General features: G+C 37.8%; 1 protein-coding gene across 1 annotated transcript in view; it reads left to right on the top strand.

Annotated features, from left to right (window-relative positions):
* Window positions 1-17243, top strand: part of LOC102279862 (G patch domain-containing protein 8-like) — a 30432-nt gene extending 13189 nt beyond the window's left edge. Inside the window, exon 3 of the mRNA XM_005902738.3 lies at window positions 15118-17243. Within this exon, the coding sequence (XP_005902800.2) occupies window positions 15118-16323 (1206 nt within the window). The 3' untranslated portion in view covers window positions 16324-17243. The remainder of the gene's footprint in view (window positions 1-15117) is intronic.
* The last annotated feature ends 3221 nt before the right edge of the window (window positions 17244-20464 follow it).

Here is a 20464-nt window from a genome sequence, read left to right as displayed (position 1 = left end):
CCAAGCCAGGCTTCAGCAATATGTGAACCATGAACTTCCAGATAACAAGCTGGTTTTAGAAACAGAGGAACCAGAGATCAAACTGCCAACATCCGCTGGATCATGGAAAAAGCAAGAGAGTTCCAGAAAACATCTATTTCTTCTTTATTGACTATACCAAAGCCTTTGACTGTGTGGATCACAATAAACTGTTGAAAATTCTGAAAGAGATGGGAATACTAGACCACCTGATCTGCCTCTTGAGAAACCTATATGCAGGTCAGGAAGCAACAGTTAGAACTGGACATGGAACAACAGACAGGTTTCAAATAGGAAAAGGAGTACATCAAGGCTGTATATTGTCACCCTGCTTATTTAACTTATATGCAGAATACATCATGAGAAATGCTGGGCTGGAAGAAGCCCAAGCTGGAATCAAGATTTCTGGGAGAAATATCAATAACCTCAGATATGCAGATGACACCACCCTTATGGCAGATGTGAAGAGGAACTAAAAAGCGTCTTGATGAAGTGAAAGAAGAGATTGAAAAAGTTGGCTTAAAGCTCAACATTCAGAAAATGAAGATCATGGCATCCGGTCCCATCACTTCATGGGAAATAGATGGGGAAACAGTGGAAACAGTGGTGGACTTTATTTTTGGGGCTCCAAAATCACTGTAGATGGTGATTATGGCCATGAAATTAAATAATGCTTACTCCTGGAAGGAAAGTTATGTCTAACCTAGATAGCATATTAAAGCAGAGATGTTAATTGCCAACAAATTTCCATTTGGTCAAGGCTATGGTTTTTCCAGTGGTCATGTATGGATGTGGGAGTTGAACTGTGAAGAAAGCTGAGTGCCAAAGAATTGATGCTTTTGAACTTTGGTGTTGGAGAAGACTCTTGAGAGTCCCTTGAACTGCAAAGGAGATACAACCAGAGATCCATTCTAAAGGAAATCAGTCCTGGGTGTTCATTGGAAGGACTGATGCTAAAGCTGAAACTCCAATACTTTGGCCACCTGATGCGAAGTGTTGATTCATTGGAAAAGACTCTGATGCTCTGAGGGATTTGAGGCAGGAAAAGAAGGGGATGACAGAGGATGGGATGGCTGGATGGCATCACTGACTTGATGGATATGAGTTTGAGTTCACTCCAGGAGTTGGTGATGGACAACGATGGATATCTCAAAGTATACTTATTTTACTTATTACCAAAGAATAAATGCTCATTCTTTCTGTTAAATTTGAGAAATAACAAAGATGTCAATGATCTTGACTCTCCTCTTTCAGCCATAATTTATGGTCTTAATACTTAGAATTTTTCCATCAAAGAGTTGAAAGAGTAATAATTCAGGTCCTAGCTTTAATTTTACACAGAAATTAGAATCATCTATAAATGCTTTGAGCAAAATATATTTGGGTCTATTTGCTTTTCCTCCTGAAATTAATTGCCTCATAAGCATACACTCAGTATTCCTTGAACTTAACCCAGCCATGGGTGCCCTAGTCCTAGCTTTCACTGGATCACCAGAGCTAATTATTCAATTTTGAGAATTTTACAAACCCTTTGATATTCATTGATGAATCAGCCATAATGGGATTACTGGCAAAATGAAAATTGGGAAATGCTACAAATGAGAGATTTTATTTTATTTTATCAAACACCATAGTTCTACCAGCCCATTGCCAAACACAGGTTTATGAGCATGGGACATTTTAACATATTTACCTGGCAGAGAAAACTCCAGGTGTTTGTTAATGGTTTGCAGTCATCCATGCTTACATACCTTAGTATAGATATAGTTACTGTATCTTTTGGCCCTAAAGACTATTCTTTTGTTAGGAAAATACCTTGAGGTTCAGACAATGAGGATCAAAATGAATGGTCTTGAAATTATGTAAAAATATTACTAGATTTCTGCATGTATGATGGTGCGACAGTTACTGGAATTGGGAACTGACAGATGGCTTGAGATGGGAGGAGATGATTATGAGGAGGTAGTGGTCACAAACAAGTATGGGAGTATTTTAAAAGACTGAACACTGTCCTCTATCCTAATATTAATATTATATTGAAAATGAAGAATGCCCATTCTTTTCTCATTTTGTCCCTACAGCAAGTACTCTACCACTCTACTTAGTAGATGTTTCCCTCTTCAGAGAAAAATGAGAATGTTCAAGGTTCAGATCAGATCAGATCGGTCGCTCAGTCCTGTCCGACTCTTTGCGACCCCATGAATTGCAGCACGCCAGGCCTCCCTGTCCATCACCAACTCCCGGAGTTCACTCAGACTCACATCCATCGAGTCAGTGATGCCATCCAGCCATCTCATCCTCTGACTTCCCTTCTCCTCCTGTCCCCAAACCCTCCCAGCATCAGAGTCTTTTCCAGTGAGTCAACTCTTCACAAGAGGTGGCCAAAGTACTGGAGTTTCAGCTGTAGCATCATTTCTTCCAAAGAAATCCCAGGGCTGATCTCCTTCAGAATGGACTGGTTGGATCTCCTTGCAGTCCAAGGGACTCTCAAGAGTCTTTTCCAACACCACAGTTCAAAAGCATCAATTCTTCAGTGCTCAGCCTTCTTCACAGTCCAACTCTCACATCCATACATGGCCACAGGAAAAACCATAGCCTTGACTAGACGAACCTTTGTTGGCAAAGTAATGTCTCTGCTTTTGAATATGCTATCTAGGTTGGTTATAACTTTCCTTCCAAGGAGTAAACATCTTTTACTTTTATGGCTGCAGTCATCATCTGTAGTGATTTTGGAGCCCCCCAAAATAAAGTCTGACACTGTTTCCACTGTTTCCCCATCTATTTCCCATGAAGTGATGAGACCGGATGCCATGATCTTCATTTTCTGAATGTTGAGCTTTAAGGCAAATTTTTCACTCTCCACTTTAACTTTCATCAAGAGGCTTTTGAGTTCCTCTTCACTTTCTGCCATAAGGGTGGTGTCATCTGCATATCTGAGGTTATTGATATTTCTCCTAGAAATCTTGATTCCAGCTTGTGCTTCTTCCAGGCCAGCATTTCTCATGATGTACTCTGCATATAAGTTAAATAAACAGGGTGACAATATACAGCCTTGACGTTCTCCTTTTCCTATTTGGAACCAGTCTGTTGTTCCATGTCCAGTTCTAACTGTTGCTTCCTGACCTGCATATAAATTTCTCAAGAGGCAGATCAGGTGGTCTGGTATTCCCATCTCTTTCAGAATTTTGCACAGTTTATTGTGATCCACACAGTCAAAGGCTTTGGCATAGTCAATAAAGCAGAAATAGATGTTTTTCTGGAACTCTCTTGCTTTTTCTATGATCCAGCGGATGTTGGCAAATTGATCTCTGGTTCTTCTGCCTTTTCTAAAACTAGCTTGAACATCAGGAAGTTCACGGTTCACATATTGCTCAAGCCTGGCTTGGAGAATTTTGAGCATTACTTTACTAGCGTGTGAGATGAGGGCAATTGTGTGGTAGTTTGAGCATTCTTTGTCATTGCCTTTCTTTGGGATTGGAATGAAAACTGACCTTTTCCAGTCCTGTGGCCACTGCTGTTCAAGGTTAAGTAAGGGTATATAAATAAGTACAAATATATATGTGTGAATTTCAGAAATGTAACTCAGTAAAATTTTGTGTGTGTTATGTTACTGAAGGCATTGAATTTGGGACTTCTGATTCCTCACATGATATTTAAACAATATTTACTTTTAAAGAATTTGCTATTCTTCAATATATTACTTTTAATATGCAAAATAAAGTATCACAAAGACAAGTGTAGGTTACATAGACATCCCAATTATATTAAGGATACTGTAAATGAGCTTCCTGATGAAAGTGAAAGAGGAGAGTGAAAAAGCTGGCTTAAAACTCAACTTTCAAAAAACTAAGATTGAAGCATCCAGTCCCATCAATTCATGGGGATAGGAAAAAATGGAAACATTAACAGACTTTATTTTCTTGGGCTCCAAAGTCACTGCAGATGGTGACTGCAATCATGAAATTAAAAGACACTTGATCCTTGGAAGAAAAGCAGCAAAAACCTAAACAGTATATTAAAAGGAGAGCAATACTTTGCAACAAAAACATCTTGCAACAAAGGTCAATCTAGTCAAAGCTATAGTTTCTCCAGTAGTCATGTACAGATGTGAGAATTGGAACATAAAGAAGGCTGGGCACCAAATAATTGATGCTTTCAAAATGTGGTGCTGTAGAAGACTCTTGAAATTTTCTTGGAGCGCAAGGTGATCAAACCAGTCACTCTTAAAGGAAATCAACCCTGAATACTCATTGGAAGGACTTAAGCTGAAGCTCCAATACTTTGGCCACCTCATTCGAAGAGCTGACTCACTGGAAAAACCCCTGGATACCAGGAAAAACTGAGAGCAGGAGGAGAAGAGGAAACGGAGGATGAGATGGTTGGATGGCATCACTGAGTCAATGGACATGAGTTTGAGCAATCTCTGGGAGACAGCGAAGGACAGGGAAGCCAGCTTACTGCGGTCCATGGAGTCGCAGAGAGTCAGACATGACTTAGTAACTGAACAACAATGACTCTGAATGAGGCTGTTGACTCATTACAGTTTTTACCTTTCAATAAATTCTTCCCCTTGTTGAAATGTAACACATATTTTACGTCTAAGATCACATCTCCACATCCTTCTTCATTTGCATATATTCATCAGGCCATCTTAAGAGTTATAACTTCCCTCCTAATTCTTCTAATTGTCTAGGCAAAGGATCTTAACCTGTTAGGGACTTAGGGTGTGTCTATGCTGGAGAAGCTTGAATGTGGGAAGAGAAAGGGACAACAGAGGATGAGATGATTGGATGGCATCACCAACTCTATGGACATGAGTTTGAGCAAGCTCTGGGAGTTGGTGATGGACAGGGAAGCCTGGCGTGTTGCAGTCCATGGAGTCGCAAAGAGTCAGACACGACTGAGCGACTGAACTGACTGACACTGGAGAAGAAAAAGACAAGTAGCCATCCAAACATTTTGCTTCATCAACACAGAACACTTTCTTAGAGGAGCAGAATATTAGAAATAGCCAAAACAGGATGTAATTTATTTACTAAGTTGTATATGTCTTAACATAGAGGTTATATATAAAATAAACAATTGAACTCTGTGAAAGGAAGAAAGATAATACTCCTGGAACTTCAGATATCCTCTAACTGAGACAGCATTTGGGAAAATTAACTTCTATCTGTGGAAATACTTGTTGATCTCTTTATACAAATTAATCAGTTTATTCCCCACTTAATAGCCAATTCACAGCAAATATATCCCTATAAATACATACTTATATCTTCCATGTAACACTAACTAACTTCCTAAGAACTTTAATGGCTTGCCAGCTGTCTACTCTGTCACATTCATAAATGCTTCATTTTGGGATGTTGTAGCCATCACAACACAGAAGTATTACTTTCAGCTTTCAAAATATTTGTTAGTTATTCATTTGTGTACAAAGATTCTAAAAAATTCCTTCCCTCAACAAAAACGATAAAAAAAGGTTGCATTGAAGGGATCTAGTGATTCCCAAAAAGTTTAAGATAGAAAACTTTAAACTGGTTTTAGGAAAGGTCCTCTGGTGTATAGAATTTGCTCTGTATTATGGGGGCAACAGAATCAGGATAATATCAATAGGAAGCACAGAACACAATGGAAATAAATCAACTGCAGCTGTTATAACAATAACGGTGACAGGAGGAGGGCACCAAGACTCCCAATGATGAAGATGATAAATTCCATCTTTAAAAATAGGAAAGCTTAGCTGTATTTTACTCATACTCTAACCTCAACAAACTATGTCTACTGAATCTCTATTATTAATTGATAGATATGACTCCTTTATAACATTGTTTCCTAACCTCTTGCATCATTCTCTTTTTCAGCTAGATTTTTAGATAACATGTATACACACAAATGCACAACACAAACTAAAGTGAAAGTGTCAGTTGCTCAGTCATTCCAACTCTACACGATGATATGGACTGTAGTCCACCAGTCTCCTCTGTCCATGGCATTCTTCAGGCAAGATTACTGGAGTGGGTAGTCATTCTTTTTTCCAGGGTATCTTCCTGACCAAAATTGAATCCATGTCTTCTGCATTGCATTCTTTGCCATCTGAGCCACCAAGAAAGCCCCCATACAAACTGAGGCTTACTGATTAAAACTTTAAGCTAATATTGACTTTGACATTATGGTTACATATAGATTTTGCTTATTAAAAATGTTAAGGAAACAAAATTCATGTGGGTAAAGTAAAAAATACAGAGAAATAGACACAGGTTACCTGGAAAGTAACCTGAGTTTCAGTCCTATCTCATAAATATTCTTTTAGACATTTTATGAGTACATTTTAAAAATAATTTTTACTTGAATTTGAAAGGCATAGTGTGTATTTTTTTTTTTTTGCTACAGCAGCTCTATGGCCCTAATTATATTTTACTTGAGCTATTATTAAGTTACTTTGTACTACATGAATCTCCACCTTTGTAGCAGACAGAAATAAGTGGTTGAGGCATGGACTGAGAGAATGGGAATGGAAAGACTGATTTAACTTTTTCCACAGACAAGTCACATGTGAACACAGTATTTGAATATCATTCATAGGAAAAGTAAATTGTTGAATCTGTAATTACCTGCATTTTTATGAAAGACTGTCATCATGTAGATGGGAAAACTGAATATCTGTTATATATAAGAAGAAATATAGAATCTTTGCACTTATCCTCATATTCTGGGGGCACATATATTTCTAGAAAATAATTTTATATGTTTTGGTTCAATCTCTGCCTACATTTCTGGATTTCCAGGTCTCATGTTGGCATTTATCTTTCAGCCACAAAGTGATAAAAATGCATTGGAGTCAGAATGTTCCCAGTTCCTGGCCTTGAGAAAAGGTAATGTCTGTTCTTTTCCAGGTTTCAGTCTTCCCTGTGATGTTTTGTGGTATCCTCTCTTTGTCTTGCCTACTGGTTTAATTGGGCCAAAGTGAGGTAATCTTGAGTTTTTGTATAATGTTCTAAACATGTTCTTGTCCTGAGGCAGTTTTGTCCCAATTTGACTCCACTTCCTCCTATTTATGGTAGCTCAGTCGGTAAAGTATCTGCTTGCAATACAGGAGACCAGGGTTCAATCCCCGTGATGGGAAAATGCCCTGGAGAAGCAAATGGCAGCCCACTCCAATATTCTTGCCTGGTTATAATGCATGAGGTTGCAAGGGTCCGACACGACTTAGCGACTAAACCCCCTCCTATTTATAACTTTTAGGGAAGCTTCCAACCCCGTCTTGAGTAATGGATTCGTAGAGTCAATGCTTCTATTAGCTATTCCAGTCTAATTCTCCACTGTGATATGGCTGATGCTGGTATTCATTTTTATTCTGACTTTTTTCAGGGGCAGCTGTAAATGCCATTTCCACAGGAGCTTGTTTTGGTTCCACATCCTTTGCTGTTACCACATATCTGGGTTACTTAATATCAACAGTGCTGCTTCTATTCTTATATCTGACACCACAGTTGTGAATTTTGGTCCCCTTATTCTGATATAAATGGTGGTGGAGCTCTGGTTTGATTATTTCCTCTGCATTGGCTCTTTCTCCGGATATGATCTCTATTCTCTGATAGTATACAGCTCTTTATAGAGAATTCTATGCCATATGCGGGTTAGAGCTTCTTAGGTTAGTGTGTGATGTGTGTGTGTGTGTGTGTGTGTGTGTGTGAGAGAGAGAGAGAGAGAGAGAGAGAGAGAGCTCAGTCGCTTCAGTTGTGTTAGACTCTTTGACACCACATGGACTGTAGCTTGCCAAGCTCCTTTGTCCATGGAATTTTCCAGGCAAGAGTGTTAAAGTGGATTTCCATTTCCTCTGCCAGGGGATCTTCCTAACCCAGGAATCAAACTCCTGTTTCTGTATCTCTTGCATTAGCAGGTGGATTTTTTTTTTTTTTTTTTTTTTTGAGATTTTCATCAAGGAGGTTTATTGCAGTATTATTTCTAATGGGCAGGTGGATTCTTTACCACTGCACCAGTTCACCAAATAGTCCTAAGTTATTAGAACACTACCCAACATCGTGTTAAATGTAGGGAAAACAGGGAAAAGTAAGACAATATTCCAGCCCTCAAGGAAATATTCATTTGGCTGGGCAGAGGGAAGGGGATTGCAAATCAATGCTAGTGCTCCTTAATAGTAGTGATGATTTCATCACTGTTTTTACTCCAGCCTGCTCCAGCACTGTCCTTTGCTGCTGGGTAACCTACAGAGAACCATTGTGAACCCTGCAGAGACTTTTGGAATGTTTTGTAAGTTACTAAAAATAGGTCCTGTATTTTGATCTCTCCGGCAGATTATCAGTTTTTCATCTAGGACTGCTTCCCTATTGTAAATGCTACAAAGTATTGACAGCATGCTCTTTTGTGCTGGCAAGTGGACATTATTAGGCTCTAAATGCTAAAACAGACCTTGCTCTCTCTACATCTATCAAGTTTCTTTTTGACATGCTGTCTTCACATAAAAAAATCAATCCAATCATCAGGTTTTTTTTTTTGCAAACATTAAAAGCCACAAGAAGAGGTGTGTTTTTAAATAGTCAAATGGAAATTAAAAACAGGTCCATAAAATTTCAAACTGCTGATTCTCCTTCTAGATATTGATTAAAGAATTATGCTTCTTACCTTGCGTTTACATGGGGGACACACTCTTTTTAAATATTCTGCTCATTTGTAGAATAATAATAGGAATCCTAAGCTACAGCAAAGGACAGACTTTACATTTTAATTAGTATCCAAAGCATAGAGCATCCTTAACTTTTTGAGAATAGTACTAGCATCAGATGAATTCTTCATTATCTCTAACTTACTCAAATAACAAACATGTATTCAAGTCAGGAAATTTTCTTAATTCTTGGCTCTGAGTTTATCTATTATACTTTCCATACAAAAATTATTGCTTATGAATTTTTATGAAAGCAACTTAACAATATATTATAACTGAGTCTATATGAACTCAGTGAATTGGGGAATTGTCACACCAGATATAATGCAAATTGCATAATACTTTCAACTAAGAAACCTGCCTATTTCGGGTCAATAGTCTTTTGGCTTGAATTGCAAAGAATTTTCCAACATACTGTTTGGTGAGTATGGGCATGATCTTAATCAGTCTTATCATACCTGCTTTCAAAATGTCAATGCTTCTAAGTACTTAATAATTAAATATGGATGATAAAACATTCCCTGACATTAACATGGTATGCTGGACTGTAAAATTCACAATAAAGACACTAAAAATTAAGGTGACAGTCAATAGCCAGATGGCTTCTGTGATGTTCTGAAATACACATGAAAGGTTTTATTAATTTTACCACCATCTGGGATATAGATGAAAATTAGCATCTATGGGCAGTTAAATCCAGATATAATCTGGATTTCACAATGTGTTCTTCTCCAACTTCTGCTATTTTTCTCTTTGGTGATAGTGCATGGCATGATTTCAGTTATTTTCCACGTGCATGCAGAAATAAGATACCTGCCTTCTGACAAGACAATATTGTTAAAAGTACTCCAAGTTGAAATGAGAAAACACTTTTGTATATATTCTTTGTAGTATTGATTTTTATACAAATTTTAGCTCATTTTTTTGAAACCTATTATTATATACTTTCAACAATTAACATTGCTTTGATTTCATCTTCACTAGCACCTGAAATGTTTTATATATCATTTTCAAATTAAAAAAGCAAGGAATGATTTTCCAAAATAGGTGTACATCCAGAGAAGTGGACTAGACTAATGTTTTAAATTATGTTTTGCCCTTGGATAAGCAGATCAGCTTTGCTTAAGTATAATACAGTTTCTCCCCTGTGAATTTAAGATAGTGTAGCTTCAAATGGCAGAGAAGGCAATGGCACTCCACTCCAGTACTTTTGCCTGGAAAATCTCATGGGCAGAGGAGCCTGGTAGGCTGCAGTCCATGGGGTCGCTAAAAGTTCGGATATGACTGAGTGTCTTCACTTTCACTTTTCACTTTCATGCATTGGAGAAGGAAATGGCAACCCACTCCAGTGTTCTTGCCTGGAGAATCCCAGGAACGGAGGAGCCTGGTGGGCTGCCGTCTATGGTGTCGCACAGAGTTGGATATGACTGAAGTGACTTAGCAGCTAGCAGCAGCAGCTTCAAATGGCATTCGTTCTACCAGACTGGGGATTGGCACACTATGACCCCTGGACCAAAACCAGCTCACATTTTTTTCAATTTATCTTGCATTAAGTTGCTTTGTTTCATTACATTTTAAACAGTTACAAAAAATAAATAAGCAAATAAATAAACACATAATTATTAAGAAGACTATGTGACAGAAAATATGTAAGAGCAAGGATACTTACTATTTTTGCATATATTATGAACATTCTTTACAACCTAAGATATTTATCTTTGGCACTAAGCAGAAAGTTTACCAAACTTAACAACTAGGTTGCAAGTTGATATAGAGACTTGGGTCTGTTAATTTCCACACTGACACTTGATTGCAATAATTTTACAAATATAAGAATTATATCAATACACCTAAATCACCCTTCATTAAATATGGCAGAGTTCTTAGTTGAAAGTGAAAGTGAAAGGCTCTCAGTTGTGTCCGACTCCTTGCAACCCTTTAGACTATGCAGTCCATGGAATTTTCCGGGCCAGAATACTGGATTAGGTAGCATTTCCCTTCTCCAGGGGATCCTCCCAACCCAGGGATTGAACCCAGGTCTCCCACATTGCAGGAGGATTCTTTACCAGCTGAGCCATGAAGGAAGCCCAGTTCTTAGTTGACTAGTGCTAAAAGACAAAAATCTAACTGGCTAATACATCAAAGCACTGGTAATACTTAGTGTAGATGGTTGGGAATATAAGTTAATGGTGAATATTAAGCTATTTTACTTAACTTACTTTTTTCTAACCCTAAAGAAGTAGACATATTTCTTTCTCAATTTAATAATAAAATTTTGTAATGTCTTTGAATTTTATAAACTACTACTCTGTTATCTCATTTAATATTTAGAAAGATCCTGGATTTCCCTGTCTTATTTATAAGATTTACATAAAGCCAAATGCTACAGAGTAATAATCTGTATTAATACGTTTCCTGTCCCCAAAACCCATGCCTCTTCCTCTACATAGAGTCACCTCTCATCAAGAGAAAAACAGATATAAAAAATTAAAAAAACATAAAGAAAATTCTAAAACCATTTTATAATAGGAAAGAAAAGAGTGTTCTTATGCATGTAAAAGTGAGTAAAAAGCTTACCAGCCTCAAATAAACAAGTAGATGGCAAGTTTAAATAGTTTAGTCCATTATCATTTTCTTTGAGTTAAATTTTCAGTAAGTATAAATAGAAGTTAAAGAAATTGTCATGGTATGTTATTAGCACTAGATTATAAAATAGCTGTCTCTTTTTAAAATACACTAGTTTAGAATGGTTATTGTGAAACTGTGTCTTGTATATGTCTACTCCCAGGTGGAAGAGAAAATAAACATTAGATGTTGTCATATCCCATGATAAAATCAAGATGATTGTGAAAGTATACAATAAAAAAATTGCATAGGTCTTCTAATATCGTATAAAGCCAAAATAATACAGACTAAAAATACTGGTGGTATGAAATTCACATTTATCCTTCAATCTTCATTTTATTTTTTGCTAATCACCTTAAATTTAGTAGAGCAGAAATGTATCAATTATTTCAAATTATAAATGCAATATGTTTTAGTAAATGGTAAGAGGTTACATTTTCTCACTGATATTCATTAACTTAATACAAAGTAAAAGTTATGGTATTTCTGAGTCATGTAGACATCCTTTTTACCACAACCATTAGTGTTGGCTTCTAAAACTGTAGCTTTATTACTCTATTAAAATCTTTTATTCTGCCTTATATAATGTGGAGCACTCTAGCTTTCCCTGTGGCATAGAATCTTCCACACTTAGGTTTTTATAACCTCACTGAATAAAACACTCTCCAAGTTGCCAATTATTATAAATATAAAACTGTAGGTATCAATGGCAAATACACTTGATGAAATAAACTGTCTTTTTACTATGCTATTACAGATATCATGTTAATATTAATGGATGCAATATTAATAGTAATTGACACAATTATGCATGAATTACAAGCACATTTCCTGAAATTAAGGTAAATTTTGTCTCATGGACCAGCTCACAAGGAGATCAGATCACTAAAAATAGATTTTATCTGTGATCCAAGGGTATTCATCATACATTTCATACTAAGGGAATTTATAACCTTATATTTCAATTTTGATTTAAGGAAAAAAGACATTAAGAGAAAATTAAGAGAAAAATATCATATTTCACAAACTTAATCACATAGTATTTGCCATGTAATCAAATACTTCATATATACAACCTAATTTTTTTTTCAAATTTTAAATTGAAAGCCAAAGCAGAAAGTGCTAGTCAATTCCCAAGCAAGTTCAAGTGCATCTGTTCCTTTCTGTGACTTATGTGATCCATAAAGACCTTCCTAGTTGAACACAGCAGAAGCATTGCTTTGATTTTCCCATCTCAGTAGAGATTCAATGATAGGATTCTATCATTGTAGTAATAGTAGAGAATCAACTCTGGTAGAGTTTTTGGGCAATTGTTCAGTCTTTCTAAGAATAACAGTTCTGCTATTGCACATGACTTTGGCTTAATTTTCTTACTTTTAAATGGAAAGAGAAAATTATGACCTAAATAATTAAGTAATATCCCTAAAGGACTTATCTCCTCAGGGAAAACATAAAGCAGAATAAATGTGTTTAATTATAGTTCAGTCATGCCTAAACTATCATAGCCTGCTTCCATTTTCTTTTTTTATTTAACTGCATCTTGCACAAAATTATGGCAAATAAACAAATACAATGAGGATTCCAAATCTTCCTCATACACCAAATGATACATTATTTTGAAGATATTGACAATTTAGAAATTCAGAAAAATAATTATATGTTTAAAGCAAAAATAAGTTTAATTATACTACAAGCATATTTTCTAAAGATTTCACTCAAGGTGTAAGGGGAGTCTCCATTTCCTTAGCCTTCAGTGTTTTATCTCTTGAAGAGAATGGACTTCCTTCCACCACTCACAGATGAGTCTACTTCACCAGCAGCAGCTCGTCCGAGAAGGTTGGTCATGGCCATGTCATGACCCTCAGAATGTGAGCCCGAGTATTAGGAGTGTGTTTGAAGCTCAGTCTTGTCATTTGCCCACAATAGAATCTCAGCACAAGTAGTTCACTATCTGAGCTTCAGTTTTCTTATTTATAAAATAGGCTTAAAAATACCACACTCATAATAGTGTTGTGAGAATCAGTGAAATGACTCATGAAATATTTAGGGTAGCACTTGTTACAGAATATGAACTGAATTCAAAAATGTTGTCTATTGTTATTATTATTTACCAGCTTGTTTCTATATACATCTGGATATATAAAAATTCAATCTAAAAAGTGCTTATTTCTGTGTCGAACTTTCCACCCACGAGCCTGAACCTCACTTCTGAGACTTTGTCCTTGCTATCACTTCTTTCCATTTCCGTTTCAATATTCGCAATGATATTACAGCGTAACATGTTTAAGATTCAAGTCAAATTCAGTATTTAAGCAACTCCACTTTGAGTAAATATACATACCTCCCATCACAGTATATTCTACAATACTATCATTTAGTTCTTAAACGTTAATACTATCACTGGCTGTTTTCCATTTCTTTTTTGTAATAAATTTAGTGTGCAGAATATTATTGGGCAAATAATAGATAATAAATATATATTAAATAAAAATTACTATTTTTTTAAATTTTAGAGCTACTAAACAACTAAAACTTCCCCTTTCCTAGTCCTGAACTCTCAATCAATACTGTACAGAGAAAATAATGTACATATAATATGCTGGGGGATAACTTTTTCTAGATATAAGATATTTATATCTTATATATAAGGACTCAGTCATGTCCAACTATTTGTACCCTGCCAGGATCCTCTGTCCATGGAATGCTCCAAGCAAAAACCCTGGAGTGGGTAGCCATTCCCTTCTCCAAGGGATCTTTCCAACCAAGGAATCGAAACTGGGTCTTCTTCATTGCAAACTGATTCTTTACTGTCTGAGCCACCAAGGAGACCCTGGTGGATATGCCTTTATAAATCAAACCTGCCAGTTAATTGACACAATATTTAAATTAAACTAAGTTGAGACTCTTCTATAGTCACAGTATCATAAATTCAGTTCAGTTCAGTTCAGTCGATCGGTCATTTCCGACTCTTTGCAACCTTATGAATTGCAGCACACCAGTCCTCCCTGTCCGTCATCAATTCCCAGAGTTTACTCAAACTCATGTCCATCGAGTCGGTGATGTCATCCAGCCATCTTATCCTCTGTTGTCCCCTTCTCCTCCTGCCCCCAATCCCTCCCAGCATCAGGGTCTTTTCCAATGAGTCACCTCTTTGCATGAGGTGGCCAAAGTATTGGAGTTTCATCTTTAGCATCAGTCCTTCCAATGAACACCCAGGACTGATCTCCTCAGAACGGACTAGTTGGATCTCCTTGCAGTCCAAAGGACTCTCAAGAGTCTTCTCCATCACCATGGTTCAAAAGCATCAATTCTTCAGTGCTCAGCTTTCTTCACAGTCCAACTCTCACATCCATACATGACCACTGGAAAAACCATAGCCTTGACTAGATGGACCTTTGTTGGTAATGTCTCTGCTTTTGAATATGCTATCTAGGTTGGTCATAACTTTCCTTCCAAGGAGTAAGCATAAGTACTGAAACTTTATTATAGTCTTAGCACAGTGTGCATATGTGTGCTAAGTTGCTTCAGTCATGTCCAGCTCTTTGCAATTCTATGACTGCAGCCTGCCAGGCTCCTCTGTCCATGGGACTCTCCAGGCAAGAATACTGGAGTAGGTTGCCATGCCCTCCTGCTGGGATCTTCCAGATCCAGGGATCGAGCATGCATCTATTACTTCTCCTGCATTGGCAGGCAGGTTCTTTACCACTAGTGTCACCTGGGAAATCCCTTAGCACAATGCTCCATTTGCAATAGGAATTCAGTTCAATTCAATTTCTTATCTTGTAACTTAGATAAAGAAATCCAGTGTGAGTGAGGAGGTGCTGGCCACCCCTAATAAAGCCGGTCTCAAGCTCAAGGACCCCCCACAAGGTTATTTTGGACCCAAGCTCCCCCGTTCTCTTGGCAACAAGCCTGTCCTTCCTCTGATAGGGAAGCTCCCAGCTACCCGAAAGCCCAACGCCAAGAAATGTGAAGAGTCTGGCTTAGAAAGGGGAGAAGAGCAAGAACAGTCAGAGACAGAAGAAGGGCCTCCAGGGAATAGTGATGCTCCATTTGGACATCAGTTCCCCTCAGAGGAGACAGCTGGCCCCTTATCAGACCCACCCCCAGAAGAGCCAAAGTCTGAAGAAGCTACTGCTGATCACCCTGTGGCTCCGCTAGGCACCCCAGTGCACTCTGACTGCTATCCTGGGGACCCATCCATCTCCCATAACTACCTCCCTGACCCCAGCGACGGGGACACCCTTGAGTCCCTGGATAGCGGCAGTCAGCCAGGCCCTGTGAAGTCCAGCTTGCTGCCTATAGCATCAGACCTCGAGCCCTTCCCCGGTTACACACCGCCCAGTGGGGAACCCAGTATTGAGTCAGTTGATGGAGCCGAGGATGCATCCCTCGCCCCCCTGGAGAGCCAGCCCATCACCTTCACTCCCGAGGAGATGGAGAAGTACAGCAAGCTCCAGCAGGCCGCACAGCAGCACATCCAGCAGCAGCTTCTGGCCAAGCAGGTGAAAGCCTTCCCCGCTTCAGCCGCCCTGGCCCCAGCCACTCCAGCCTTGCAGCCTATCCACATTCAGCAGCCGGCCACGGCCTCTGCCACCTCCATCACAACTGTGCAGCATGCCATCCTACAGCATCATGCCGCAGCAGCTGCCGCTGCCATTGGCATTCACCCCCACCCTCACCCCCAGCCACTAGCCCAAGTGCATCATATCCCCCAGCCCCACCTGACCCCCATCTCCTTGTCCCACCTCACTCACTCCATCATCCCTGGTCATCCCGCCACCTTTCTGGCTAGCCACCCCATCCACATCATTCCTGCCTCAGCCATCCATCCCGGGCCCTTTACCTTCCACCCTGTTCCACACGCTGCCCTCTACCCTACCCTGCTGGCTCCCTGGCCTGCTGCAGCAGCTGCCACTGCCCTCCACCTTCACCCACTACTTCACCCCATCTTCTCAGGTCAGGACATGCAGCACCCCCCCAGCCATGGCACATGAGTTAGGGGACAGGAGCCCAGACAGGGCCAGGGAAGGTAACCCATGCATCTTCTTTTGGGGTGTCGAGCCATTAATACCAGCAAGTAGAAGCTGGAATGGGCAGTGTCTGACAGCCAAAGAAGTGAGTTTTGGCTTGCAGGGGTGGTTTTAGATTTGAGGTTTGCTTTGGGTTTACTATCAGGGATTTTTTTTCCCTTTTTCCTTTTCTGTTTGTCCCTCCCTCTCCTGTGTTTCTAGGCTAGGGAACACCAGTAAGTGCTACCCACCCCTCTTCGGCAACATCCCCAAACTGTCGAGTTTAGATACTCCCCTCCTCCCTCCCTTTTTATCCTCTGCACTTCTGTGTATAAATTTTAAAACATTTTCCTCCTCTCTGGTTGGCGGGTTGTCCATCCGGTCCTGCCTTCTCAGTGTCTTTGACCTTGGTGACCTTATTTATCCCGAGTGAGGTGGAAAGGGAGTCTGACCTGGAACCAGATGCCACTCAGGCTGTCATTTGATCCACTTCCCACACAAACAGAGCCACACGTTTGGCACTGTTGTCCTTGTGTCCCTCATCCCAGAAGAGACATCTGCATATCCCAGAAAAGAAGATCGTATCATGAATAGAAGCTGCGGAACAGAGAGGAGCTCATGTGTCCGAAGGGTGTATTTTCTTCTGTCATGTTGATGTTTCCTTCTTAATTTATAGGATTTTTTTAATGTAAAAAATTGCACTGAACTCTATAAACGTAAATGCTGCTTTTTGTAGCTCATATAAAAAAGGTTCCATATTTGTAGTATACTGCAATAATATTTTTTACATCCAGCTCTTTAAGTGATCCTTGTTCTGGTGGCTTTGTGTAAATATGTTTGCCCTAGTTGAATTAAGAAACTTTAAAGGTTATCAAATGAAAACAAAACAAAAAATAAAGTATTTGTTTTCTAAAAAAAAAAAAAAAAAAAAAGAAATCTTCTTTCTAGGTTGATGTGTAATCCTCCCAAATGTTCTTTGTCACCACTAAATTCTATCAAACATGACAATTTTAAATAGCATCAACTGGCCTAAGGACTTCTTTGGGGTTGAATAAAATAAAATCCTAGAGATATGTTTATTCCAGGACTTGGTAACATTAACAAATATTTTCAAACAATAAAATATGTGATGAAAGTCCCCATCAACTTTGGAAAATATATTTTAATAAGAGTATTAAAAATTATACTACCTTAACATTTACAATTCTGAGATGTTATCCTAAGGACATTTTAAGAAAGAAAAAATTACATGAACAAATGTACTAATCACCATCATTTCAGAAATAGTGAAATGCTGGGAAAAAATAGCTTTATTTAAATGACTATTTGTAAACTGATAGAATATTATATGGCATTTAAGATTATAACTGAGTAATATATCATATGAAATATGTTTAAGTACAACTTCAGGCAGAGTAAAGCAAAGCACAAAATTATATGTTCTCTCTGATTAAAAGTACTCATGTTATGTTTTCAGGATATAAAGTGTAAAATAATTTTTTTCAAATTTCAAACATTGCCAAGTTTTCACATGTTGATTTTCCCATTAGAAAGATGATTGGTCTGTTGAATCTGGTAACATGGATGGTTTGTAAAGAGGAATCTGACTCATTCTTCTATGTCCCATTGAGAGGTCTTAGATCCCTGGGTTGAGAAAGTTCCCTGTAGAAGTGAATGGCCATCCACTCCAGTATTCTTTCCTGGAGAATTCCATGGACAGAGGAGTCTGACTGGTTATAGCCCATTAGGTCTCAGTGACTCAGCTTCTCTTGCTAATAGAACAAACAGTGAAAGTTGTTTTACAAGAATCAGCTGAAAATCAACTTGCCCAAAGGGTCCATATCTTTATATTTACTGGTAACATGTTTAAAATTTTTAGCGATTTGTTTATTCCCTTCCCTCAAGGAGTTTAAAGTAATGCACTGAGATGAAAAAAACTATCTGTATATATACATATTTTTTCACAATTTGATTGCAATGCTATTCATATTAAGAGCATGTAACTTTCACATTAACAGATAAACCTAGATATGACAAAACTATCTTGGAAGCAATGAGTCCTCATAATCAAAGATGCTGGTTATCCATGGAGTACTTTTGGAAGAAGCTAGTCTCTTCTCTGAAATGTATAAATTAAAATTATGACAGGCAAGTAAAAGTTCTTCACGAGTAAGAACACTTAGGTTTTGTAAATTTAATCATTCCACATTTTTAATAATAAGTATAGAGTTCATATAACTCCCAGATGGCACCAGTGGTAAAAGAATTCACCAGCTAATGCAAGAGATGCAGGAGATGTGGTTTGATCCCTGGGTCCAGAAGATCCCCAGAGGAGGAAACGGTGCCTCTACTCTAGTATTCTTGCCTGGAAAACTTCATGGGCAGAGGGGCCTGGTGTGTTATAGTCCAAAGGGTCACAAAGAGTTGGACATGAGTGAGTGGTCATTGCACACACACACACACACACACACACACACACACACACAATAGTAATGGATAATGGCTAACCTTTCTTAACCTCCTCTCCTTTTAGTTTTACTGTTCACCAGCATGTAAGTACCTTTCAGGTGTTATCATATTTCAACTTCACAAGATCTTATTAAAATCAGTAAAATTTTTATACTCTTTTTAATTAGGTGGAATCTGAGATTTAGAGAGAATGAATAACTTGCATAATGTCACACAGTTTCAGAAAGCCAGGAGAACATTGTATGTTGTGGTATTTGTTACTATTTACAATATATCATCTTCATCAACAAAGGCTGCCAGGCTAGATTCAACAGGACAGTAAAAATGTACTTAGATCAAAGAATAAGAACTCATTGTTGTAAAGGATATTTGTTCCAAAATTATTAAGAAAAATATCAGAATCCAAATGTGAGATTACTTGTATCTCATTTGTTTTATTTTTAACAAAGTGATATCTATGAACATGATTATCTTTTAGATTGGTAAGTCTTGGGCCATGTGTAAAACCTTTGCAGAAATGAAAGAATAAATTTAGAATATTGAAATATTTTTCATCATGTTGATTTTGTCTTTTCCTGCAGAATATCTAAACTTGTAAAACTGACAGAAGTCAAAGAAATGTCAACTTCTCAGGCTAGCATAACTAAAAAGTATAGTAACTGTGATTTGAAACCATGGATGTTTATGTCTGTGCTCTACTTAATGATGTAAAAGGAAGGATCTGTAAAGATATATAGAAGAAGCCACAGCAATTGTCAGTTGATTCAACTTGAGAAGAGTTGTTGCATTCATCATCAGAAACTGCAAATTTGGGGAGCAAGTGACAAAGTAATTCATTTTTAAGGTTAAATGACACTTGACACTGGAGAAGCCAATTTTCACTAAAGTATTGGAGGAGCCTGGTAGGCTGCCGTCTATGGGGTCGCACAGTCGGACCCGACTGAAGCAACTTAGCAGCAGCAACATTAACAGCTTACTATGATCAAGGCTTTAATTAGACCAAGAGATACAGTTTCTTCTTTCTAGTTTTAATGCAGCAAAAACCAGAATTGCATATAACAGAGCTGTGGATAAGGATTTAGGGAACCTCATACATTTATGTATGAATTATAATGGAATCCATAAGAAAGATAACATCTTCAAGATATAAAGGGAAAAAATGAACTCAAGAATCTCCAATTCTGTGCACTGCTATGCTTTCTCTTCAAGAAAAGTATCTTATGAAGTGCTAAGATTTGTTCAGATAAGCTCTAATATATTGCTTTTACTAGTTAAGTCCTTAATACAAACAAAATCTAAAGATTTTTTAAATATATCATTTTGAATAGAATACTCTATCCAGAAGATTTAGAGATCTGTATACCATTGTTAGATTAGATGACCGAGAATGTCATTCTATGAAAAAAAAAAAAAACTCACCATATTCTCTTAATTGTGTGATTTACATGTCATTTATATTGTAATACACATGTTTAAAATTTGCTTTAAAAGAAGGTATGTACTCATGAACCAGATGCAAGATCTTTTCCTTGTTTTGACATAACATCTGTAAATAGAGTATAAGGTTCTTAAAACATTTTAAGCTCTAATTCCAAGTGGGTAAACATGAAACATCAGCTATTAAACCTGGTGGGGTAGGAATAAAGGAAAGATTTCA

The sequence above is a fragment of the Bos mutus genome, chromosome 1 (genome assembly GCF_027580195.1).
Source record: "Bos mutus isolate GX-2022 chromosome 1, NWIPB_WYAK_1.1, whole genome shotgun sequence".
NCBI classification, from domain to species: Eukaryota; Metazoa; Chordata; class Mammalia; order Artiodactyla; family Bovidae; genus Bos; species Bos mutus.
Note: the sequence above shows the minus strand (reverse complement) of the source record. Positions and strands in the feature narration are given on the sequence as shown.